At 44.6% G+C, this 21,238-nt stretch overlaps 1 protein-coding gene across 1 annotated transcript in view; it reads left to right on the top strand.

The window, feature by feature from the left end:
* LPHN3 (latrophilin 3) overlaps nt 1-19,678 on the top strand; it is a 273,474-nt gene extending 253,796 nt beyond the window's left edge. Inside the window, exons 23-24 of the mRNA XM_010561460.1 lie at nt 13,227-13,355; nt 18,873-19,678. Of these exons, the coding sequence (XP_010559762.1) occupies nt 13,227-13,355; nt 18,873-19,678 (935 nt within the window). The remainder of the gene's footprint in view (nt 1-13,226; nt 13,356-18,872) is intronic.
* The last annotated feature ends 1,560 nt before the right edge of the window (nt 19,679-21,238 follow it).

The raw sequence follows: 21,238 nt of genomic DNA, 5'->3' as shown, positions 1-21,238 counted from the left end.
GGAATTTCAGGCATAACCTCAAACTTGCCTGACATAATGGATTCTGTAATGAAAGCTATACTCACTTTTGACTCCTAAGATATACACAACCATTTCAGATATTTCCTGAAGGTAACATCTAATTACAGATTAGTTCAAAATGTTTCAGGTTTCTTTTCCCCTTGCTGCTCATTATGGATTAGTAATGGTGTGGATTTGGGGTTGTTATACCACTGAAATCAGGAGGAAGGGAACAGAAACTGGCCGTGGATTTCCTCTTCTACTGTCAAATGAAGAGCATGCCAGTCCACCCCATGGTCATGGAGTCTGTTTCAGGATCCAGGGGAATTCCTGGTTCTTGCACTCCCACTCTGCAACCTTGCCCAATTTTTCCCACCATGAGTCTGGCTGGATAGCTCTGCCATCTGTTTCACGTCCACCCTGTGCTCTACATTTCTTTTCCCAGTGCTGAAAACTTGCAGGGCTGTAAAATCTGAACCAAGCTGATCACCTTGTGAGTAGAAAATGGAAGTCTCCCTTTGCCTGTAGGGTGTTTGGTGTAAGTGGTCTTGTTACAGGCACTTGGATGCAATGCTGAAAAACTGGACCAAAAGGGGTGCATGCATGTAGGATGGACTGTTTGCTAAAACTTACTACTTTGAAGGCTTGAAAGTAGAAGGTATGAAGGAAAAGCAACAGAGTTTTTCCTTTGTGTTAGGTTCATAAGGAGAAAGGGGAGCAGATGGCTGCTTGGTTGTAACAGCAGATTTTTTGGTACTTGGGCTAAGGACAGTTTTTAAAAAGAGCTAGAGATTAAAGGCAATTAAGAGCATTACTGTTATTCCAAGTCTGCTATACTTGTGCTTTGGTAATCTAATCATGGGCCAGTGCTGTACCCATGGATGGAGCCAGCAAGAGAAATCGGGATGTCTCTCAGCACGGTGCTAATGGCAAGAGGATTGGATTGCAGGGGACCTCTGTAAGCATGAGCACTGCTGGGCTCTGATGGTACGGCACGGGCCTGAACTTTGGGTACATCCAAGTGGCCAACTCAGGAGCATGAGGGACAGGTCTGTTTGCACCTTTGGAGCATTACTGTCAAAAAGCACTTGGATAGCTCAGGCAGCCTTGCAAACAAGCAGTCATAGAGCATGAAACAGCCATGCGACTCCAGCCTATTTTTATCCATGTCTTAGGTGAGAGGTAATACAGTAATTACAGTCTCTCTTTGGATATGAGACAGCTGGCAGAGAAAAAAAAACATCCTGAACTATATGATACTTTATTACCCTTCAGGTTTTCAAGCTGGGGCGGGGGGGGGGGTGGGGGGGGGGGGGGGGGTTTTTTTTTTTTTTCCAGAGAAAAAATTGGAGTTATCTGTTAAAGAAAGGAGTGTTCCTTGTTTTGGTGAGGCTGGAAAGCATCAGGGACAGAGTTTGTCACTGGTATGAGGCAGTGCTTTGTTATAGGAAAAGGCACTGATGGACCTATGTATATGCATTCAAGTTAGCAGATAAGGGGAATTATATCTTCAGTTGTGGCAAATGCTTATTGTATCTTAATGGTTTTTCCCTCTTTGGGGAAATAAATGGGGTAGGGGTAAAGCCACCAGATTTCTCTGAAAATAGAAACTACTCCAGAAGTCTGTTGCATTGGGTCAAGTGCTGTACTCCCGCTGTAATGCTCTTGAGTCTCAGCTTACAACCTAGACAGCAAGTTTAATAGTTTATTCCAATAACGATCTTGCTATACAAACAGGAGTATGTGCACCTCTTGTGTTTTGGCTGTATGCATATATACTTTATATCCCTTCACCCCCAAAGCACTGTACACCAGCCCGAACACCCTCCTCCACGGAGGTCTCCTGGAGGGATTTCTTGGAGGTCTACATTGCTGCTCCACTTGTCTGAAGGACAAGAAACATCAGGGAGCTGTAAGAGCAGAGCTGTTTCATGAGGGAGAAGAGCTGGGAGGTGAGGGAAAATCAAGCACAAGCCATGCTCTCACTGACAGGGCATGGTCCTGCAGGGGCCTAAGCCAGCAGGCACAGCTGGGTGCTGGTAGCAGGGTCCATCCACAGCTCTGGACAAGGTGAGGGGATGAACTAGGTCCAGGGTCCAGCCCAGAGCAGCAGAAGGTGTTGACAGAGACAGGGCTGGAAACTGGGCTACAACGCGGGTCCAAGGTCCAGCCAGGAGACAGACACAAGGCAAGGACTGGGTGCCCAGGGCTGCCAGCGGGTGTGGGTCCCCAGTGGGTCTCATCAGGGCCACTAAGGCCTATTGGAGTCATCAGGACCCTGACAGCTGGTGCAGGATTGGACCCCATGACCTCTGGCAGCTGCAGGACGGTGAATTCATCCTTGTGGCCCTAAGGGTCCATTCATGAGGGAGCACGCCCTTGCCAGCAAACTCCATCAAACAGTCATCACAAATCCCTAAGATCCCCAGTATTGGCATGCCAGATATTATTCCTGGCTAGGAAAGCCATATTCACTCCCTGTTTGTTCCCACGCAAATGGGCTGGAATGGGAAATGGAAATGAGGTTATTGTTTGTCCCTGCCCCTTACTTTTTCTTCCCAAATGCATAAGTGTCATTGCACGTCTCAGCTTCTAAGTAGCGCTCCAGAATAAATACTTGATTTCCCTTTGCTTTATTATTTCTCCCCTGCGTTTTTATATCAACCACAAAGACTTAATCTGAAATGTACACAGGAAAACGGAAAATTATTGCTACTGTTTTCAGAGATAATCAGTTTAATGTCAAATTCATGTGGATTTCTTCATAATGAACAGAACAAATTGAGCTCAAATTCAAACAGTGGGAATCTGAGTCAGAGAGGAAAATTAAAATGAAGAACATTAATATCCTGATTTCTAACCCAACCGAGACCTGATTGTTTCCTAAATGAAATCTCCCATCAAATTCCTCCCACCCACCCAAAAATATAATTAAGCTGTGATTTGCAGGCTGAAATCGTATCTGCACTGTTAACTCAGCAGGGACGACTGTATGTGTTGCAGGGAGGCTGGGTGAAGTTTTAAATTATCTTCAGGTGGCCATATTATCCTGCATTTTTAAGAAGCAGTTATATAGAAAACACAGTAGAAGGTGAAATTCTTTCTCTCAATAGGAGACTCACTCCAGAAGATGGGAGCTGTGGGTTAGCAGTAGGGCACTGCAGTGAGTCAGGTTTGGGTCTCTCTCCCCAAATCTTCCCTTTCTGCTCAGAGGTGGGGGCTGCTGGATGTGTCTCAGTGTTGCAAGATGAAGATTCTTTGGTTTAGCTGTCTGCAGAGGTGGTGGGTGCCATGGTCTGGACATAACTTGGCAATACAGCACTGAAAACAGGGTAGAGTTTCGTGTGATTAAAAGGAGAGACAAGCAGATGAGGAGAAAAAAAGAAAGAAAAGGAAAGAGCAAAATGGAAAAAGGAAAATCAAGATTCCCCTGGGTGTCTCAAACCCCATTCATGGTACACTTCAAAGAACAATTGCTGCTCATTGTAGCCCATTTGCAACGCTGACCTTTTGCTGCCGATGCCTAGATAAAGCAGAGAGCGGGTGGAAATTTGGACCGTGGAAGCGCTACTGTTGTCATGCGTCAGTCTTTCTCAAGATGCTCGTTCGCTCCTTGATGGATTGATGTGACCGGCGTGACAGTCAGATTTCTGCTGAATTTATATTGCATATAAAACAAATAGCAAGGAGCCAAGCTCTGGGAGATGTGGAAACGCCTCTACTCATCTTGACAGGATATTCAGAGGGCGCCATCAACTGATCTATCACAGTCTGTCTAAACACTTCTTACTTGCTCTGAGTAACACCAATGGCTCTTCTTGTGGCTTAAAAATATTAGAGAATAAATACTTTCTCTGTTTTCTTTCCATTTGTTTTCTTTTTACAGTTGGCAGCAAACAGTCCCCCAGTTTCTCCTGTGAAGTCAGTCAGTTTTCATGTCGTATCTTTCAGAGAGATGGTTTTATGGTGTAGGGATTTTTTCATTCTAAATCAGCAGGTAGTGGCTGTACGAACATACAAGTTGGCAGGCAGCGTTAGTGATGACCGCTGCAATTTTTAAACATGTTTTCAAGCTTGCCAGATCACTTTTTTTTCTTTTATTCTTGTTCCTGTTGTGGCACTGGAGCAGGCAGATTCAGCGCAGATGTCCAAGGTACCTGCGGTTGCTTTCCTTGGTCATAAATGCATCTGCAGATGCTTAGAGGGAAGTCACCAAAATATTCCTGGGTATAAAAATACTTTGGTTGGGGTTTTTTTCTGAGCACTAAGCAGTTCAGAAATAATTGGACTAAAGAAAAGTGTCTGTGTCCTGCAGACACTTTGCTCCTGTGAGTGCCATCACTGCGTGACCGGGGATGTGGTGTGGAGCAAGAGGTGCATCTGTTTAAATCTGAGCTCCTGGTGGAGATGGTTTAAGTGCTTTGTGCTCCATTTTCAGTGATGCTCAGGGTTTTCTGGAGGTAAATGCAGAGGACTTCTCAAAGTCAAGCCCAGGATGGCCCTGGTAGGGATAGCAGCCTCTGTGACCATTCAGAGACCATCATCTGCCAATGTGCAAATCTCATTTCTTCGTCATCATTGCTTCAGGTCTAAGACACGGCACTTTTCCCCAGAGCCTATCCTTTTTGCAGAGTGCTGAGAGGTGTCAGTGCTTAACACTGTCCTTGCTCACCGTTGCTAAGTCAGCAGGGGCAAGGGGCTGCATGAACCTGAGGGAGGTAGCGATCCTTGCCCTTGAGCTTCTCTCTTCCCACTGGCTAGCAAAGCCCTCAGTCCTGGGAAATTTAGTCTTTGTTTCAAGGGATTCATCAGTCCTGGAGCCTGGAGGCCTCTGGTTCAGCCACAAACAGCAACTGCAATGCCACTGTCCTCCTGCCTCTGGAGTACAGTTACAAGTTCAGTTTCTATTCCTTGCCAGTCCAGGCTGCCACTTGAGAAGGGGGTAATGGTTTTCAGAGGTGTGTAAATGTCCCCTGGCTGTTTTGTGGAAATCAAGGGGCGAGAAGCAGGGTGACAGTCCCTGGCGGCATCTCTCTGCTAATCCAGAGCAAACCTGTGGGCTGTTTTTTAGCATCTCATTCAGCCACAGTTTCTCAAGCACTGTGGCTTCTGCTTGTCACCAGGAGGATCAGTGCTCAAGAGTGCTTGCTGTCCCATCACCATGGATGCTTGTAGCAGTGCTCACAACACCAGGGAGGGCCTGCAAAAGAAATAGCATGGTTGATTTATAACAGGACTTTGAAATTTCCTTTTTACGCAGCATAGGAAGCTGTTCCTTTACTTCCCCATCTGACCACCACTGGGGATTTCCTGATGAAGCTCTTTGGTTTCATCCCCCATGCCCTTCTGCTTCTTCTGTTGCCTCTTGTAACCCTTACAAACTACACACATCCAGATGGAGGACATATTTGGAGGGAGTAGTCCACGTGCAGTTGCACCGAATCACCCAGGAGGGATTGCTGTTTGCAAGCCATAAATCTCTGCAACCCTGTTAAGTGACTGTTGGTTTGGCTAAATGTCAGCATCTGGCCCCAAAGCGACCCATCCTGATAATCACATATGAAGTAGAGAGAAATTCCTGGTATATGACAGCAGAGGAGTATTTTATGTTTGTAAGGGAAACTCGGCATTCTTTTGGACTAGCAAATTGCCTCTACTGTTTTGGGGTTTTTTTCCTCTTTTTTTTGTCAATCAGCCATACATATTATGCCAGGAAAATTATGATTTTCTGCATCAGGAATCAAAACTTAGGGAATTTAACTCCTATTTCTGCCTACATGCAAAATGAAACCCACTGTCGATTATCTTCTGGTTTATTTTGCCTCTCTCCTGCCTGGGACTGAGTTAGCTGAGATTTGTTGCAGTGATTTCAGTGAGTGACGTGACATTCTTCCTGTGGGAGATATTATGAACTGGCTTTGATTTTAGGATTGACAGCCATATAATTGGAAGTTCAGTCATTAGGTGGATCAGATTTAAAGAGGAAAAGTAAGGGCAAGGCAATTTCTGAAATCAGAGCAGGCTTTAGGGAGTATTAGATCCAGCAGAGTATTGCTGCAAAGCAATCTTAATATGATGACTGTGAAGGAGGAAGGAAGAAAGCGTGGCTGCTTATATAGATTCCTATAAGTATGGTCCAATTTCCACCATAGGCAGGGCTTTCTGCACATCTTTGGTAAGAGCTCAGGCCTAGTGAGAAATAAGCATAAGCAGGAACAATTAGGGATAACGCATGTTTGTATAGTCGAGGTACAATGATGTATAAACCCTTGGAAGAGGTAGTGGTGATAAAAAGAAATGTCCCATCCTGGGACAACATTTCTGCTCCAGGCAGTTGAGAAAGCAATCAGCAAGTGGGCAAATGTTTATAAATTGATGTAGACTAGCTGTGCATTTTGATCATGGCCTGCAGATTATAATCCAGCAGAGGTTTGTCATCTGAAATCGTTGCAGAAGAAAGGAAGGAAAAAAAGGGGCAAAGAATGGGATGTTTCATTTGGCGGAAGATGGCCCAGAGCTTAACAACCTCATTTGCTGAAACTCCATTTCACTGCAGTCAGTATTAATAGCTTCTCAATGAATAGATTAGATGCTGCAAGTGACAACAAACCTATTTGAGAGAAATTTAATAGGGAGGTTTATTGAAGTTTATTAACTGAATCCTGTTGGCTATTATAAGAACACAGCTCGATAAATCTAAACGTCAGAACATTTGTTGGAGGGAACCAGGAAAAATGCTGAAAATACCTGTTGTCTTCCAGCAAATATGTGTGATTTCACTTTTCATAATTGCATTCATCATTGGAATAAATTGCAAGTGAACACATGGAAGACCAGGATTCCTTAAATGCTTGAAAACTCTGCCTGTAACGCAGAAAAGGACACTACTGAATGCTGGTAAGGAAAGTCACAAAGGAGACTAGAGCTTTGAGTCCTACAAACCTACTTTGAATGTATTTTCTTTCCCCGGGAGTAAAGTGGAATAAGTTAATGCGAAGTGATATACGGAACCAGCCAGAATTTACAAACTGAAATCTGTGCAGAGGCTATTTCAGTAACATTCGAGTTAAGGAGATGAGTTATTTACTATGGTTAGAGTAAGGCAACATATGTTGTTGTGGCAGTTTTTTTTATGGACACTTGAGAGAGGATTCATCTCTAACCACATCTTTGGTGTCCAGGCTGAACTGTGCTGCCTGATAGCTCAGGCACCACAGTACCTTCAGGGAATGGTCCATATTCTCTCTGGCTGTCGCTTGTCTCTGCAGGGTGGTTCTGAAGTCAGATATATGAAGTGCAAGAAGTTGAGGACTTGATTTATGGTGGCTGTGAACAGCAAGATAAGCTGGGTGCTTCAGGAGGCAGAGCGGGCAGGAGTACAGCACCATGCCTAGCCCTGCAGGAAAGGAGCTGCATGGTTGACAAAATGGGGAGAAAACAGAAAGATTAAGGTTGACCAAAACCACAGCAGTACATGCTTTTGTTATTGTTTCTTTCTTCTGAAAACAAACAAAAAAAGCCCAAGAAAAACTACATTTTGGGACTGCTGGGTCAGAGGCAATGAAACATTTTGTTATGACTCAGATGTGCTTTTTCCAAGCTATTTATTTTTGTTTCTACTCTAATGAAAAGATGACATCATATGAAAAAGTCAAAGTCAGCTTTCATACAAACCACTCTTTTGGAACAAAAAATGAAAACATTTAATTTGGAAAATACTGATTTTTGTATGAACATTTTTGAAGCATTCAGCTGATTCACTAGTTCATCTGATGAAATTTGTTAACTGGTTAGGTCTCCTTTCTCAGCAAAACTGCACTTCTGGCATGTCTGCTGGACAGTGGGGGAAATCTCCCCATCCCCAGTGAGTTTCCACACTGCTAAAATGCACATAGGAAGAGTAGAGCTGATTTTGCCATGCAATTGAAAATACCTGAAGCCAAAGAAGATACACAAGGGTGTTGTTACCTATGTGGACAGATCATCCCAGCTAAAGCAGTCCTGCTCAAGCTGCTTCAGCCTGGTAGAGCCACGCTGAATGACATTATTTTTCAGAAAGCCTGGAGAAGCGGTTGGATTCATTTCCCTTCCTGTTGGGTAGACCATGCAGATGATTCAAGTTAACGTAAATGCCTTTGTGTGGCTTTGTCAGCCAGCTGCCCACAAGAAATTATTTGAATTTTGTTCCTGAATGATGCAGTCTACAGTCTGGCAACATGTCCTTGTCATCATTTTCATCCTTTACTCTCAGTGAGTGGATAAATCATACTTGTGTTTAACAAGGTGCAGTTTTCCCTTACAGTTATAACACCAAACTCTTCCAAAAAATTATTTCTACATTCAGTGTTGTCCTGCATCAAGGACATCAATTTCTACCTTAGAAAGGGAAGAAAAACATACCATTTGGTTGCATACTGTCATTAAAATAATAGCTACTTTCATAGGCACACAAAGCAGCTAACTGTAGCTATCTGAATCCTCTGTGTGTGGTTACAGTGATGGTAAAAATTGTGGGATTTTCATTTTCTTTGTCCTGATTGATTTCCCTATCGGATTTTCTCAGTTTGCAACTGAAAAGTGCAATGGTCCAGATCTCCCCCTGCACCCTGAGCACAAGCCATGCCTTCTCATAGGCTTTTAAACCTGGTAAGAAAGGCTGGATCTTCGGTACTCAGATCACGAGGATCCCTGATGCTGTGAGAGGGACAGGAGCATCTGTGTGTCACCCAGCTAATATTTGCCTTCTGTAAGAGCACTGTTCCTTTCCCCTCATGTTCACAGTCTGTAAATCCTTCACTTGAGGATATCCAGCATTAGGAAACCTTGAACTGAGCACTGGCATTGCCAGAAACCTGAATTTGAATGTTGTTTTGGATATCAGAGCTGGCCTGGTAGCTGTGTTTTGTGCTGAACTTTAATCTTTGGTTGAATATCAGTGGAAACAAGGAGACATGAGACTGTAGTTATACCAGTGTGGTTGTAGGGAGTATTTTCGTAGAGGTGTGAGTTCTGCTGTTAAATATGTTTGCTGGTTGTGATGATCTCATCGTGCTGAACAAGGAGATGCCCAGGTGAACCTCTGGGTTTGAAGCCCCATCTTTTTTCCAACCCCAAATTCATGCTCCCACATGTACATAGCACAATATGGAAATGGAGAGCATTTGCTTTCAGTAGGGTATCTTCGACTAGCAGAATCGAAGGTGTTTCAACGCAGCTGAGTTGAAGGCAGTCACTCTGACTAAAGCAAATAAAGAGTAGTGGCTGTGTGCTGGGCGCAGGTGCTTTGGGAGACAGCAAAGGAGAGATTTGTATAGGGAATGTTATTGCTGAAATGTAGGGAAGCAAGGATGACACAGGGCTGTGGGATTTGCTGGGAGAAATTGATGTCACACCACAGATGCTGAGAGCCAAGGATCCAGCCGTAAGTGAATAAATAAAAATAAACGATGAACAACTGCTGCTTTCTGAGGATATTGGGCACATTGCCAACAGCAAGCCAGACAGCTGCCAAGGGTCACGTCCCGAGAGTGCTCTGCTGGGGAGGAGATTCAGGGCAGTCGATGGGTACCCACAGCCCTGCTTTTTCTGCTTTTCAGGTCCCCGGACATGCATTGACCTTTGCAATTGCAGCCCCGGCACCCAGCCTTTGCTGCGCACCTGCACACAGGGCTGCAGAACAAGCCTCTTTGCTTTCTCTCGTGGTATTTTGGGAAAGCATGCCGCTTTGATCCCGTGCTTGCTTTATTGGGTTTTTGTTGGCTCTTTATTACCAAGGGCATTTTCATGCGAACAGGGTCATAGTTTGGTAGTCTACCTGCTCCTTCTGCTGGTGCCTTGTCTGCAGACCTAATCTGCTCTTCCTAATAGCCCATTGGTTGCTATAGCAATGATAAAGTGTTATGAAAAAGGCAGGATGATACTTAAATGTATGGCTGGTGTTACCTTTTTCTTTCTCCCTCCCGGGAAGGAGAAACCCAATAATGGGGATTTGTTTGGTGTATTATTGTTTTATCTAAAGCTTTAACTGTAGGCCCTTCAGAACCTGAATGCAGTCCGTCTCTCTCAGCATCCTTTGAGGCTGGGAATGTTGCAGCTCTAAAGCAATTGGGGAGAAACAAGAGCCCAAATTAATGAATACAAGGTACATACCATTTTGTTTTTAAGATGCAAAAGGTTACATTTTCTGTGACCTGCAGAGAGTGTGAAGTGTGCTGTGGCCAGCCCACCGTGACGGGAATCTGCTGCAGAGCGCTTAGGGCCCAGTTGGGTTTCTGAAAGTATTGAAAGGTAGCTGAACATGTTAGCAGTGGGTTTGGTTTGGATTTCCATCAGGAGAATTACTCAGCACTGCCATCAAAAGTGGCATTTTGATCAGTAAATCAAAAAATCTTAACGCCCTCAGCAATCAAGGGAGAGGAAGGCAGCAGTTGCAGTATTTTTGCTTAGTAGCTGCATACAGGATGGGTTACTGTTTTGTTGTACCAAGCCCCCCTCTTTTACACACCCGAGAGAGCAAAAATGACTTATTCTGTATTTTCAACTTTTTGCCAAGTTTATAGTCAAAAACATGTATCTATATTAAAAGTTGCCAGAAACTATCTAGTTTGTAACATCCTGAAAGAGCCAGGTTTGTGTGAATTTAGCTTGCTTCAGAGCCCACCGCCCTGGTGAACGTAGGTGAGCAAAGTGTTAAGTGCTGACACAGATTGGTCCCTTCTCTCTTGTCACCCTGAGAGAGTATCCCCCCATGTGAAACAGCTCGACCTGCACAGCCGTGGCAGGATCAGCTTGTTCCTGCTTGCTAGGGATTGCTAGACAAGATCAGATTGGGGATATATCAAGTCAAATTCTCTTTCTGGAAGCTGCCATTTAAAGACACCTTAAGCTAAAGTGTTCAAAACCACGCAGTGGGTATATTCTTCTCCATATCAAATCTCATAGGGACCGAGTTGGAGATTGGGTTAAATCTCGAATGGGAGGATTAGATCACTTCTGAATTTATAGCTGGCATTAACTCTGGACATTCCTGTTACCTGTATAAAAGTGAGTCCCTTTTTGAATCTTTTATGGCCTGGCTTGATTAAAAGTGGGATGAAGGCAGAAACAATTTTAATGGACTTAGTACTCATGCTGGTATAAAACTAGTGCAAGAAGAGAAGTGGTTCCTACAGTCCCTCGTCACAGATGTACGTGAGATTGATAGAAAATACGTTACCAGAAAGAAAGAATTGACTCATTTACCTATCAGTTACATTCAAGGTTGCTCTAGTTAAGCATTCATATAATGTTTTCTTACAGGAGACTGCTTTGTTTCCTTATTTCCAAACACAGCAGCTCATCTTGCTTTCCATCAGCATAGCCAAAAATGTCAGGTGAGAGAAAACAGGTCTCTTTTTTCCAGCTGCATGTGTCGAGGAGCCTCCCTGGCATGCAGCCCCCATACAGTGCTGCCTTCTACTTTGTCCTGTGCTCAAAAGACCACCTGGGGCTGGGAAGGGCTAGCAAAGGATGAGGGAGAGGCAGGAGGGCGGTCTGCTCTCCTCTAGCTCTGCAGGCATGGAGAAACACCGTCCCAGGAAATGGAGCCAGGCCAGCATACGAGCACTGCAGGAGGCAGCTCTGGAGGCTTCCAAGCCTTAGGTTTGGCCAGTTTGTTGTTTTTTTTTTTTTTAAATAATTAGTAGGTGTGAGCTTTCAGAGAGCTCGCTGCTAAGGGGATTTGTACCAGCCAGAGGCCCTTGGGGCTTATATATCCTCAGCAACTCCATCCAAAAAAAAAGAAAGAAAAGGAAAGAAAAAACAGGTAATGAGTTGCAGAGAAGAGATTGTACCCAGCACCCCACATGCCTCACAAAGACTGCCTCTGCCATGCCATGGGGCCACCTCCATCCCTAAAATAGGCACGTGGGGTCTCCATGCCCCAGCTGTTGACAAAGGCAACCCCGACAGGGTTGCTGGGTTTGGGGATTGGCTTTTTGGTTGTTGGTTTGGGTTGGGACTATCAGATGTTGGTGACAGCCAGGTCACCTGAGCCCTCTGACAGTCCTCTCCTGGCTAGCTCTAGTTGCCCCACCAAAGACTTACTTTCCTGGTGGAAAGGTTTTGTCTTAACAGTTTAGCCCTGGAGGTAAAGACCATGGTGGTCCTTGAGCATTCCTGCTCTAGGTATCTATCGATGACAGTGGGAATGGCCCTGGGGGCAAGTTTTTGACTCGGTTGTCTCTTTGGATCCCAGAGGGGATTCAGAGCAAAGGCTTAATGGGTTTTTTGGTCCTGTAGGTCAGCTAAAAGGTGGGGGGAAGGCTTTGCTTCATGGGTTGATGCCTGTGATAGGAATCAAAGTAGGTCTTGGCAGCCACCTGCCAAGCCACGATGATCCTAAAAAGCACAAGTCCAGAGGCTGCGACTCCAAGGGATAAACCAAAGCGGGAGGACAACTGCTGGCTGAGTGCTTGGAAATGACAGCAAAGAGGTCTGGGAGTGGGAAAACAAGGTGGTTGCAGGGCAAATGGAGAACCTTGAAACATGTGTCTCCGTGGCCACTCTCACTCCTGATAGAAACGCTTGATGGAGCCACAGTGCTTTCGCCTTCCAGGGTGGATTCGGGCAGTTGTGGATGTGCTTGACGGTGGTACCAGAGCAGTAACTCAAGTGAAACTCGCCCTCTTAGACATGAGAAACAGCTGCTCTCTGATAAGTGCCGAGAGCATTTGAAGAGGCCACATTCTCCATCCTTTCTTTTTAATTCTGCTTTTTCGATTTTAGATGTGTTGCGATGGACTGGTAAAAGAGATCCTAGCCCCTAGTGGGAGTTGAATGTGCTGTGTTCTGTTAGTCATTATATACTTTTTTTATTCATTTGGCATTTTCCAGAGAGTTTTTCCCCCTACATTGTGTAGGCTGCCATCTTCCTTTCTTTCTTTGTAGAAAGCATGTGGGCATAGCCTTGCTTACACTCCAAGCGACTGGGAAACCACCATAAATGTAGCTTATCCGCTTTCTGATACATTTTCTTTTGCGTTGGTTTGGATTTGTGCATCGTCAGTAACATCTGTTCTGCTTTAGTGGCATACAGTTTTCCGAGTCTAATTAGCTGGCTGCTTGTAATCAGGACTATTTCAACTGTTGTCATTCTGAATGTTCTTTTTCCCTTTTTTTTAATACCACATTTGCCTGATTGACCTTTTTTTTTTTTTTTCCTCTGTCTTTCTATCGGGCTGCTCCAGGAGCCATGGCTAATCATCTTATAACCAATGCTCTGCTTCGTCCTCATGGCACTAACAACCCTTATAATACATTGCTCGGGGAATCGGCGGTCTATAACAACCCTTCTGTCAGCATGTACAACGCACAAGGTGTGCTGGAGTTTCTCTCTAATTTTTCTAGTGAGAATTCCATTTTCTGTGGCTTATTTTGGCCCATTTCTTTCTTTTTTTTCTTCCTTTTTTTTTTCTCCACACACACACACACTTTGGTTTTTTTTGGAACTGGGCACAAAAAAAAAAAATCCCCTCCCCTTCCTTTCATTTCAATGCATCGTTCCATTTTCCGGAGGCTTTTTTTCCATGAGCAATAAAATTCACTTTGAGAGACCCTCAGTTCTACTCAAAGCATTCATAGTGGTTTTGATTTTGATAACTTTTTTTTTTCAATTTCCTCACTTTTGTATTGTTTTGGTCTTGTGTGTGTATTTTGTTGGACGTATCCATTCCTCTCTTTGTTGTCAGCGCATTTCCTTGTTAAACCATTCATTTCAGAAACAGGAACACCTTTGAAGGTAAGTAAAGCTAAAATGGCCTTTGCCACCAAAGCTGCTCTCATTTGAAATGGCATAGAAAAATGTGGTCAGCGGCACACCGGCTTGCACAGGAAAAAAAATGCAAAATAAAGCAAAACTGCCCTTCATCTCTAAGAAAAAGGACAGCTGAAGCAAGGAGCATAGGTCAGCTCCAAAAAGCAGGGCTTAGATATTGTAAGAAATGTTTTGCCGTTTGCATTAATACGTTTTATATGTGCTATTAGAAAGAGAGAAAAAAAATAGAAAAAGGTGTAGGGAAACTAGAAGCGCTTGCATATCCTCCTTTCAGCAATGGAATATAAACAGTCAGTTGTACCTAATGGAGGTTTCTGCTTTAGAAATCAGTCTCTTGTCACCTACGTGTTTGTCTCTGCTCTGGCTGTGGGAAGGGACCACGTTTGTAAGCTGATGTCCTGATGTTTCCGTGAGGGAGAGGCAGATGTGTTCAAGCAGGACCTGAGTTGGAGCTGGGGATTATGGAGCTCTGCCAGCTCCTGTCTGTTGGTGGCTCTGTCCTGCTCTGCCACTTCCATGGGATTTTTTTTTTTTTCTGGCTTGCTTGCAAGGTGGCTGAATTATTACAAAGTAATGCTGCGTTCAAACGCAAGTATGTCAGCACTCTATCAGCTCTCTGCTCCCAGTGAAGACGTCCCTTTCCAGTAAATGATCTCTAAGGAAGGGAAAATTATGATGGTTATAACGCAAGCAGGAAAAACCCCTTTGTACTATGTGGCAGTGTATTGTTTACGACAGAAATAGATATTGAACTGTATCACTAGGATTTTTTCATTCAAAGCACAAGGAACGCACACGTGTTTGACCTTTTTGCTGTTCATTAATTTCCTAAACTATGCTAACTTTGTGCAATAAATTTGCTTCCATGAACGCTTTTCAAGAATGGGCTACTGTTAATCATGAAACGCTCTGAATTTTAAGAACTTCAGTGTACCGCAAATGTCGAAATGAACTTTGGTGTTCTGTATAGTTTCTTGCATGATAACATTGAGGTTTGGGGGACTTTCAAATGAAGTGGCAGCAAGTAATGCTGGGTCAGCATTTGGCTTAGAGAAGTCCTGATGTTCAGGTCTGGGTGCCTCAAGTGAACCCAAGTGATTTGGGTGGAAATGTGACAAAAAGATTTTACATGCATTTTGATAATCTTGTGTTCTTCTAATTTTTAAGACTAGAGTCTGATACAGTTACCTGAGCTAACAGCATTTTATTCCACAAAAATAGTGTAATTGATCTGCAAGTGCTATTCAGTGCAACACAGCCAGATGAATAACAGAGAAACCTACCCAGGCTTCATCCGTGGGAGATGAGGAAAGAGAGTGGGACCAGTACTGATCCCATTTAAGCCCCTGGAGCTTTGCCATTGACTTCAGAGGGAGCAGAACCCAACCCAATCTTTTCAGGAGGCTGCAAGTTAATTAATGACCAGAGAACTGGTATAGCTATTTCTTTGCAAACTGGTTACTGTCACTGGACAATTGCAAACTGTGAATATTAGGAGATCCTGCAGCAGAAACAAAGGTTAGCAAAACCAACCAGGCCTAATGGCCTCAGCAGTTCTTTGGGATTTAAGGACGCTGCACCAGCAGGCATGCTAGAGAGCGATCATAGTGCATTGTAAAAGTAGACGCTGTCACCATCTCTGGGTGTGCCTTGGCTGGGATCGGTACGCAGTGAGGGCATTGCTAACTAACATCATCCAACTAACTCATTCCACATCACTAAGGCTATGATTTCTTTTGCACCTTCATCTACCACTTCTGGTGCTGCCTATTGACAGGGACAGGACGCTCTAAGAAACCTGAGGCCTGATCCAGTCCACCCCTTCCTTTCTCCCTCCCCAGTTACGTGTTTTAAATACCCTCTTTGCTCAAGCCGAAGCTGCCCCATCTGCAGTAGAGACTCACCAGGGGCTGGGAGCCCTAAAAAAAACCCTTGGAAAGAGGCGGGGAATGACCCTAAAAGGCCAAAGTCCCATTTCCTGGTGGCAAAAGCAATTCCTTGATGGGACACGGAGCGTAGAGGAAGGAGGAGGTGGCAGGTGAGGGGTCTGGCACCCTGCAGCACGTGCTGAGCGCTCACCGCCGTTGGCAGCTGACGGACGTACGCTGGCTCGGTCTCTCGGATGCAGGAGTTTCTCGAAACGGCCTAACTGCTTTCGTGAGAGCTAATTTAAGAAAAGGCGGCAATCCCGTTAACGAGCTCTGGTTAAACCCCAGCGTGCCACAGACTGTTGCAAAGTGGGAAGCTGAGAGTTGTCACTGGCTCTTCATCTTCATCTCTGGCTCTTCTTGTTTTAACCCTTTCTTCTCAATAGCTTCATTTAGCGATGCCATTATTTGAACTACCGTTCCTCTTAACATTTTTTTTGCGAAGTCCATGTAGTTTGCCATGTGTTCGGTTAAAAAAAGAGCAGAATTACCAAAGTTTGTAAAATGCCAGCAGCCCTGTGATGAGCAAAGCCATACTCTTACAAAGCACTGTTGCAAAGGATGGACGGCAAAACATTTTTAGCAAGGAAATGGATTTCGGTTTCAACTGCCAGGGGTTATTAGAACTAACAGTAAGTAAAGCCATTCATTTTAAGACTTTGGAAGTGACGCTGACAGTGCCTCTCTTTTCAAGCATGACCGTTACCAGCTTTAGACTTTTCTTAAATTTCCAGGCATTATTTCTTGATTTGTGTTGCACGCTGAACGTTTTATAATGGCATTGGAAAACGTTTTAAATGTGATAATTTTTTTAAATAAAAATGTAGTCAATTGAATATTGCACATAAAACAATTTTTCTGTCTAAAATGTCAATATTTTTAACCTGAAATAAACCATGTAACAAATTCATGTATTCTGGGCAGTGGAAATTATTTCCGTTAACTCTCTTTTCTGCATATCATCAATTTGCTTTTTACTCATGTTTCTCCTACTGTCGCTGTAAGCTTACTTGTTGTTTTTTCTTTCCTTTTCTTCATGCTGTCGTTTAGAGCCCTACAGAGAGACAAGTATGGGAGTAAAGCTAAACATTGCATATCAAATGTAATTTTTTTTAGTTCACTTTTATTGCATCACATATAGATGATGTAGTTAATAAAGGAAATTCATCTCACAGTTTTGAAATCAAAAGAATATGAATATACATGTGTATATATACGTGTATGTGTGTGTATGTATGTGTGTGTATATATATATGTATGTGTACATATATATATAGATGAGATTAGATGATGCTTCCTTTGTTTATTTCTCATTTTTGTGGTATCGTTACCCAGCATAGTTTCTCATATAACTGTGCGTATGATTTTTTTTAAACTTCACATTTTTATTTGCGAGGTCACGGCATTTTTATATGGCGTGTTTCATTGCAGACCCCACTCTGTTCTCACCTACGATGCCTTCATTTTATTTCCCCACCAAACCCCAGATCTATGCATTGGCAGCAGAAGCGCAGCACTCAGCGCTTCAATGCATATGTTACTCAACGTGACCATCAGACAGATGCTGTTGTACCCGTCACCCATTACATACCGTCCGCCCCCCAAAATGCTCACTTTTCATTTCTCCCCAAGCATCATGACTGGGTTGAAGAGCTTCCACCATGAAAATCAATGGCTTTGCTCTATGTCTGTGATGGCTAGTTGATTTTTTGGCATAGCGCTCCCTCATTTGTTGGGAAACCTGCAATAAGGCAGCACCCTCTAAGCTTCAGAAACCTAAAAGGTGACCAACACATTTGGGGCATTTCACTCAAAAGCAAGAAGAAAGTCTGCAGTAGCGCTTTCCAGCCCTTGACACATAGCAACTACTCTATCGCAGATATAGACCGAATCCTGTATTTTCAGAAGGTACACATGCCATGCACCAAGCATGGTATGAGCAACTGTTCATCTGAAATCATCAGCTAATGGCTCCTCTAATCCACCGCGGCTTGCTGAGTTGTTTGCCATTTTTTGGCAACACCCGAAGCCCTTAGCTGAAAGGTCGATACATTATTTCATGCATCCCCACAACTGCACTCCTTCCAAGGAGGCCAGTAATCCCAAAAAAGAAAAAGTGTGGCAGCTTAACTGCTGGGCCTGGTTTTCTTCTCCCTTGCCCACTCGTGCCGCATTGCTCTCAAAACGCTTCCCCGCCATCTCCTGTAGCGTGTTGGGAAAGAGCCAGGCTCCAGCCTTACATTGACAGTGTTGAGACACCTACGGAGATGTGATAGGCAGTTAGTTGGGGGGCACCCTGAGACCCCATTATTCCTCACAGGTTCCCCTGAGCCCACCGTACCGTGGTGGTGATGGTACTTGCTGTACCTTCCACTGAACCCTCCGCTTTAACTTTGCAAGTGAAATGGGAGCTATTTTTAAAGGCTTTGCGAGACTCCACAGCAGCTGCCTCCAACATCGATTGTATTAGAAAATCCCCACCTGGCTAGCGTGGAGTAAATAATTTTGGCCATGCCCTTGTGCCAGGAGAGGTAGGGCATTTAGCCTTGTTCCAAAAAAGCCTGGACCAGGAAGCACTTTGTGCCTTCGCCTCGCTAATCCCCAGATCCCACCATTCAGGCCTTATGCCTTTCCCCTGGCAGCCTGCCCAGCAAAAGGGGGGAGCGGATTTATTTTTCTCCTCTAGGAAGGATACACTCCCAAACAAAGTTTGGGTAATGATTAACCTGGGCTGTGACTACTTTTCCCTCAGCTGGGGGGAATTGCCCCCTTCCTTCAAAGCACCTGGAGCCAGGGCAATTGGGACCAGCCCAGGGTCACCTATTTCTCACCTCCCCCAGGAATATGTAGAGCAAAGCGCAAGAGCCATAGGAGGTACCAGCCAGGAGTGGTTATTCCTTCCCGCTGGCTATTACCACATCAAGTCACATACTTGATGACACTTTCCATTTTTTCGGTGGGAAGACATTGAGCCGGTTAGCTGGAGCTGCGCCCTCCTATTTCGGCCACAATGCTCTCCTTGCTGCTGAGCCCCAGCAGCCACGGCAGCTTAGGAAGGGGGTTTGAGTGTGCACGTCCCGCGTGAGTGTCCTGTTTGTACAAGTCACCCTCTCTTGTGTAATGTTTTTCAGAGGGGCTTCTGAACAATGCCAGGGATACAAGTGTCACGGATACTCTACCACTGAATGGTAATCACGGCAACAGCTACAGCATCGCCAGCGGCGAGTACCTCAGCAACTGCGTGCAAATCCTTGACCGCGGGTACAACCACACTGAGAATGCCCTCGAGAAAAAGATCCTGAAGGAACTCACTTCCAACTACATCCCTTCCTACCTGAACAACCACGAGCGCTCCAGCGAGCAGAGCCGCAACCTGATGAACAAACTCGTCAACAGCGTGGGCGGCGGGAGCGAGGACGACGCCATCGTGCTGGACGATGCCACCTCCTTCACCCACGAGGAGAGTCTGGGCCTGGAGCTCATCCACGAGGAGTCGGACGCCCCACTGCTGCCCCCCCGGGTGTACTCAGCAGACAACCACCAGCCCCACCTCTACAGCCGGCGGCGCATTCCACAAGACAACAGTGAGAGCTTTTTCCCCTTGCTGACCAACGAGCACACGGACGACCTCCAGTCGCCCAACAGGGATTCTCTCTACACCAGTATGCCCGCACTGGCCGGCATGCCCATGACGGAAAGCGTCACCGCCAGCACCCAGACCGATCCCCCGCCAGCCAAAAGCGGTGGTGGCGATGCCGACGATGTTTACTACAAAAGCATGCCCAACCTTGGCTCCAGGAACCACGTCCATCAGCTACACACTTACTACCAGCTAGGTCGAGGCAGCAGCGACGGTTTTATAGTCCCGCCAAACAAAGAGGGAACCCCCCCAGACGGCAATGCAAAAGGACCCGCTCACTTGGTCACTAGTCTATAGAAGATTCAGCAAAAATTAAGCAAAGAGACAACAAAAAGCCCCTCCGTAACGCTCGGTTTACTGTTCTGAGTTAATCCAAACAGTGGTAATATTGTGTGTACTCCTAAATCTTCATGCTGTTCAAAAGAAAACTCTCGGACTTTTTTTACTGGAATTTTTAGGCCGGCCCGGAGAGGACAGTAACTGCTGCCCCCCCCCCCTTCTCCCCCCATCCTCCTTCCCTCCAGACAGACTTCATTATGTTAATGAAAGAGATAGATAACGGCACACTTCGTGGCCTTCTCAAGTTATGCCGTGTTTCTTTAAACAATCCTTGATGCTGTGTTGCTCTTAATACCGAGGACCTGATTTAAGAGGGAAAAAAAAAACAAAACGAAACAAAAAAAAAGCAAAGAAAAAAAAAAGAAAAGGCCAAAAATGTGCATTTGAAAATAGTAGCGATGACGCATCTAGGTGGGAGCGCTGCACAAAAACAAGCTAGCAAAACTCTTTCTTACCAATCCAGATCACGTCATGGGTTTTGGTCACTCACAACTTGGTTTCACTGCAGCGCCCTTTGCTGCGGGAGCAAATAAAACAAAAACAAATTTAATGAGATGGAAGGGAATCCTAGAATTCTGTGCTAAAAGCATATTTTACATTTTGCTGTATTAACGGATGATAAAAACTAATGGCAGAAAAAGAGAAGCGAACAATTTCTATGTAATGTACAGATACTAGCATTGCACATATAGTCTGCTTTCTGTTCCTCCAGAACTTGCGTCCCTGTTAATGTAGTGGAAAAAAAAAAAAAAAAGAACTTTTTTCTGTTGTGCTGGTCTTGTAAGTTTGTCTACCAGTAGGAGCAAGGTTTTTCATAACTCCTCCTTTTTTTTTTTTTTTTTATTTTGTTTTGCCTCTTCCACAGCCCCTCCCCTCCATCCCCTCCCTACCCTGGTAAAAAAATCTCACTGGGCAAAAAAAAAATGAACATCACTTTCTAAGGACCATTTTTAGTAACACCATCACCATTTCTTTTCAGCCAAGGCAGTCCTTTTATTTCCTCGCTGTACAACTTTCTTGAGCCGGCATATTGCCGGCAGACATTTTGGCAGACCAGAGCAGGGCAAACTTCCCTGTTGACAGTGCACAACCGATTGTGGTAATAATCCTGCGAAGCATCTTTGGCGAGCAGCCCCTCAGCCAGGCCGTAGGGTCGCATCCAGGAGCCGAGAGGTTTTTTTTTGTAGTCGTAGTGGGGCTTCTACAGGAGACGGCCATTTCCCTGGAGGAGCAAAGGGCCTTCACGGCTCCGTCTGGTCCCCAGTTTAGGCACTTGTACTGCAGTGGTTAAGAAGAAAATCAATTGACGTGTAGTGAGCTAAAAAGTACTTTGCAGTGATTTAAAAAAAAAAAAAAGTCTTCTGTTCATTATTTTTCCTAACAGGAAATTTATTTATTTGACAGGATTTTTAAGTAACATAGGCTTTCTGGAGGTAAATTAGCAGCACGGAGTATGAATTCTTTTTCTTTTTTCTTTTTTTCTTTTCTTTTTTTTAATTTATGATCCATTTTGTACGG

Source organism: Haliaeetus leucocephalus, unplaced genomic scaffold (genome assembly GCF_000737465.1).
Source record: "Haliaeetus leucocephalus isolate CR32 unplaced genomic scaffold, Haliaeetus_leucocephalus-4.0 Scaffold145, whole genome shotgun sequence".
NCBI lineage: Eukaryota > Metazoa > Chordata > Aves > Accipitriformes > Accipitridae > Haliaeetus > Haliaeetus leucocephalus.
The sequence above is the reverse complement of the archived record's forward strand: the minus strand, read 5'-3'. Positions and strand labels throughout refer to the sequence as shown.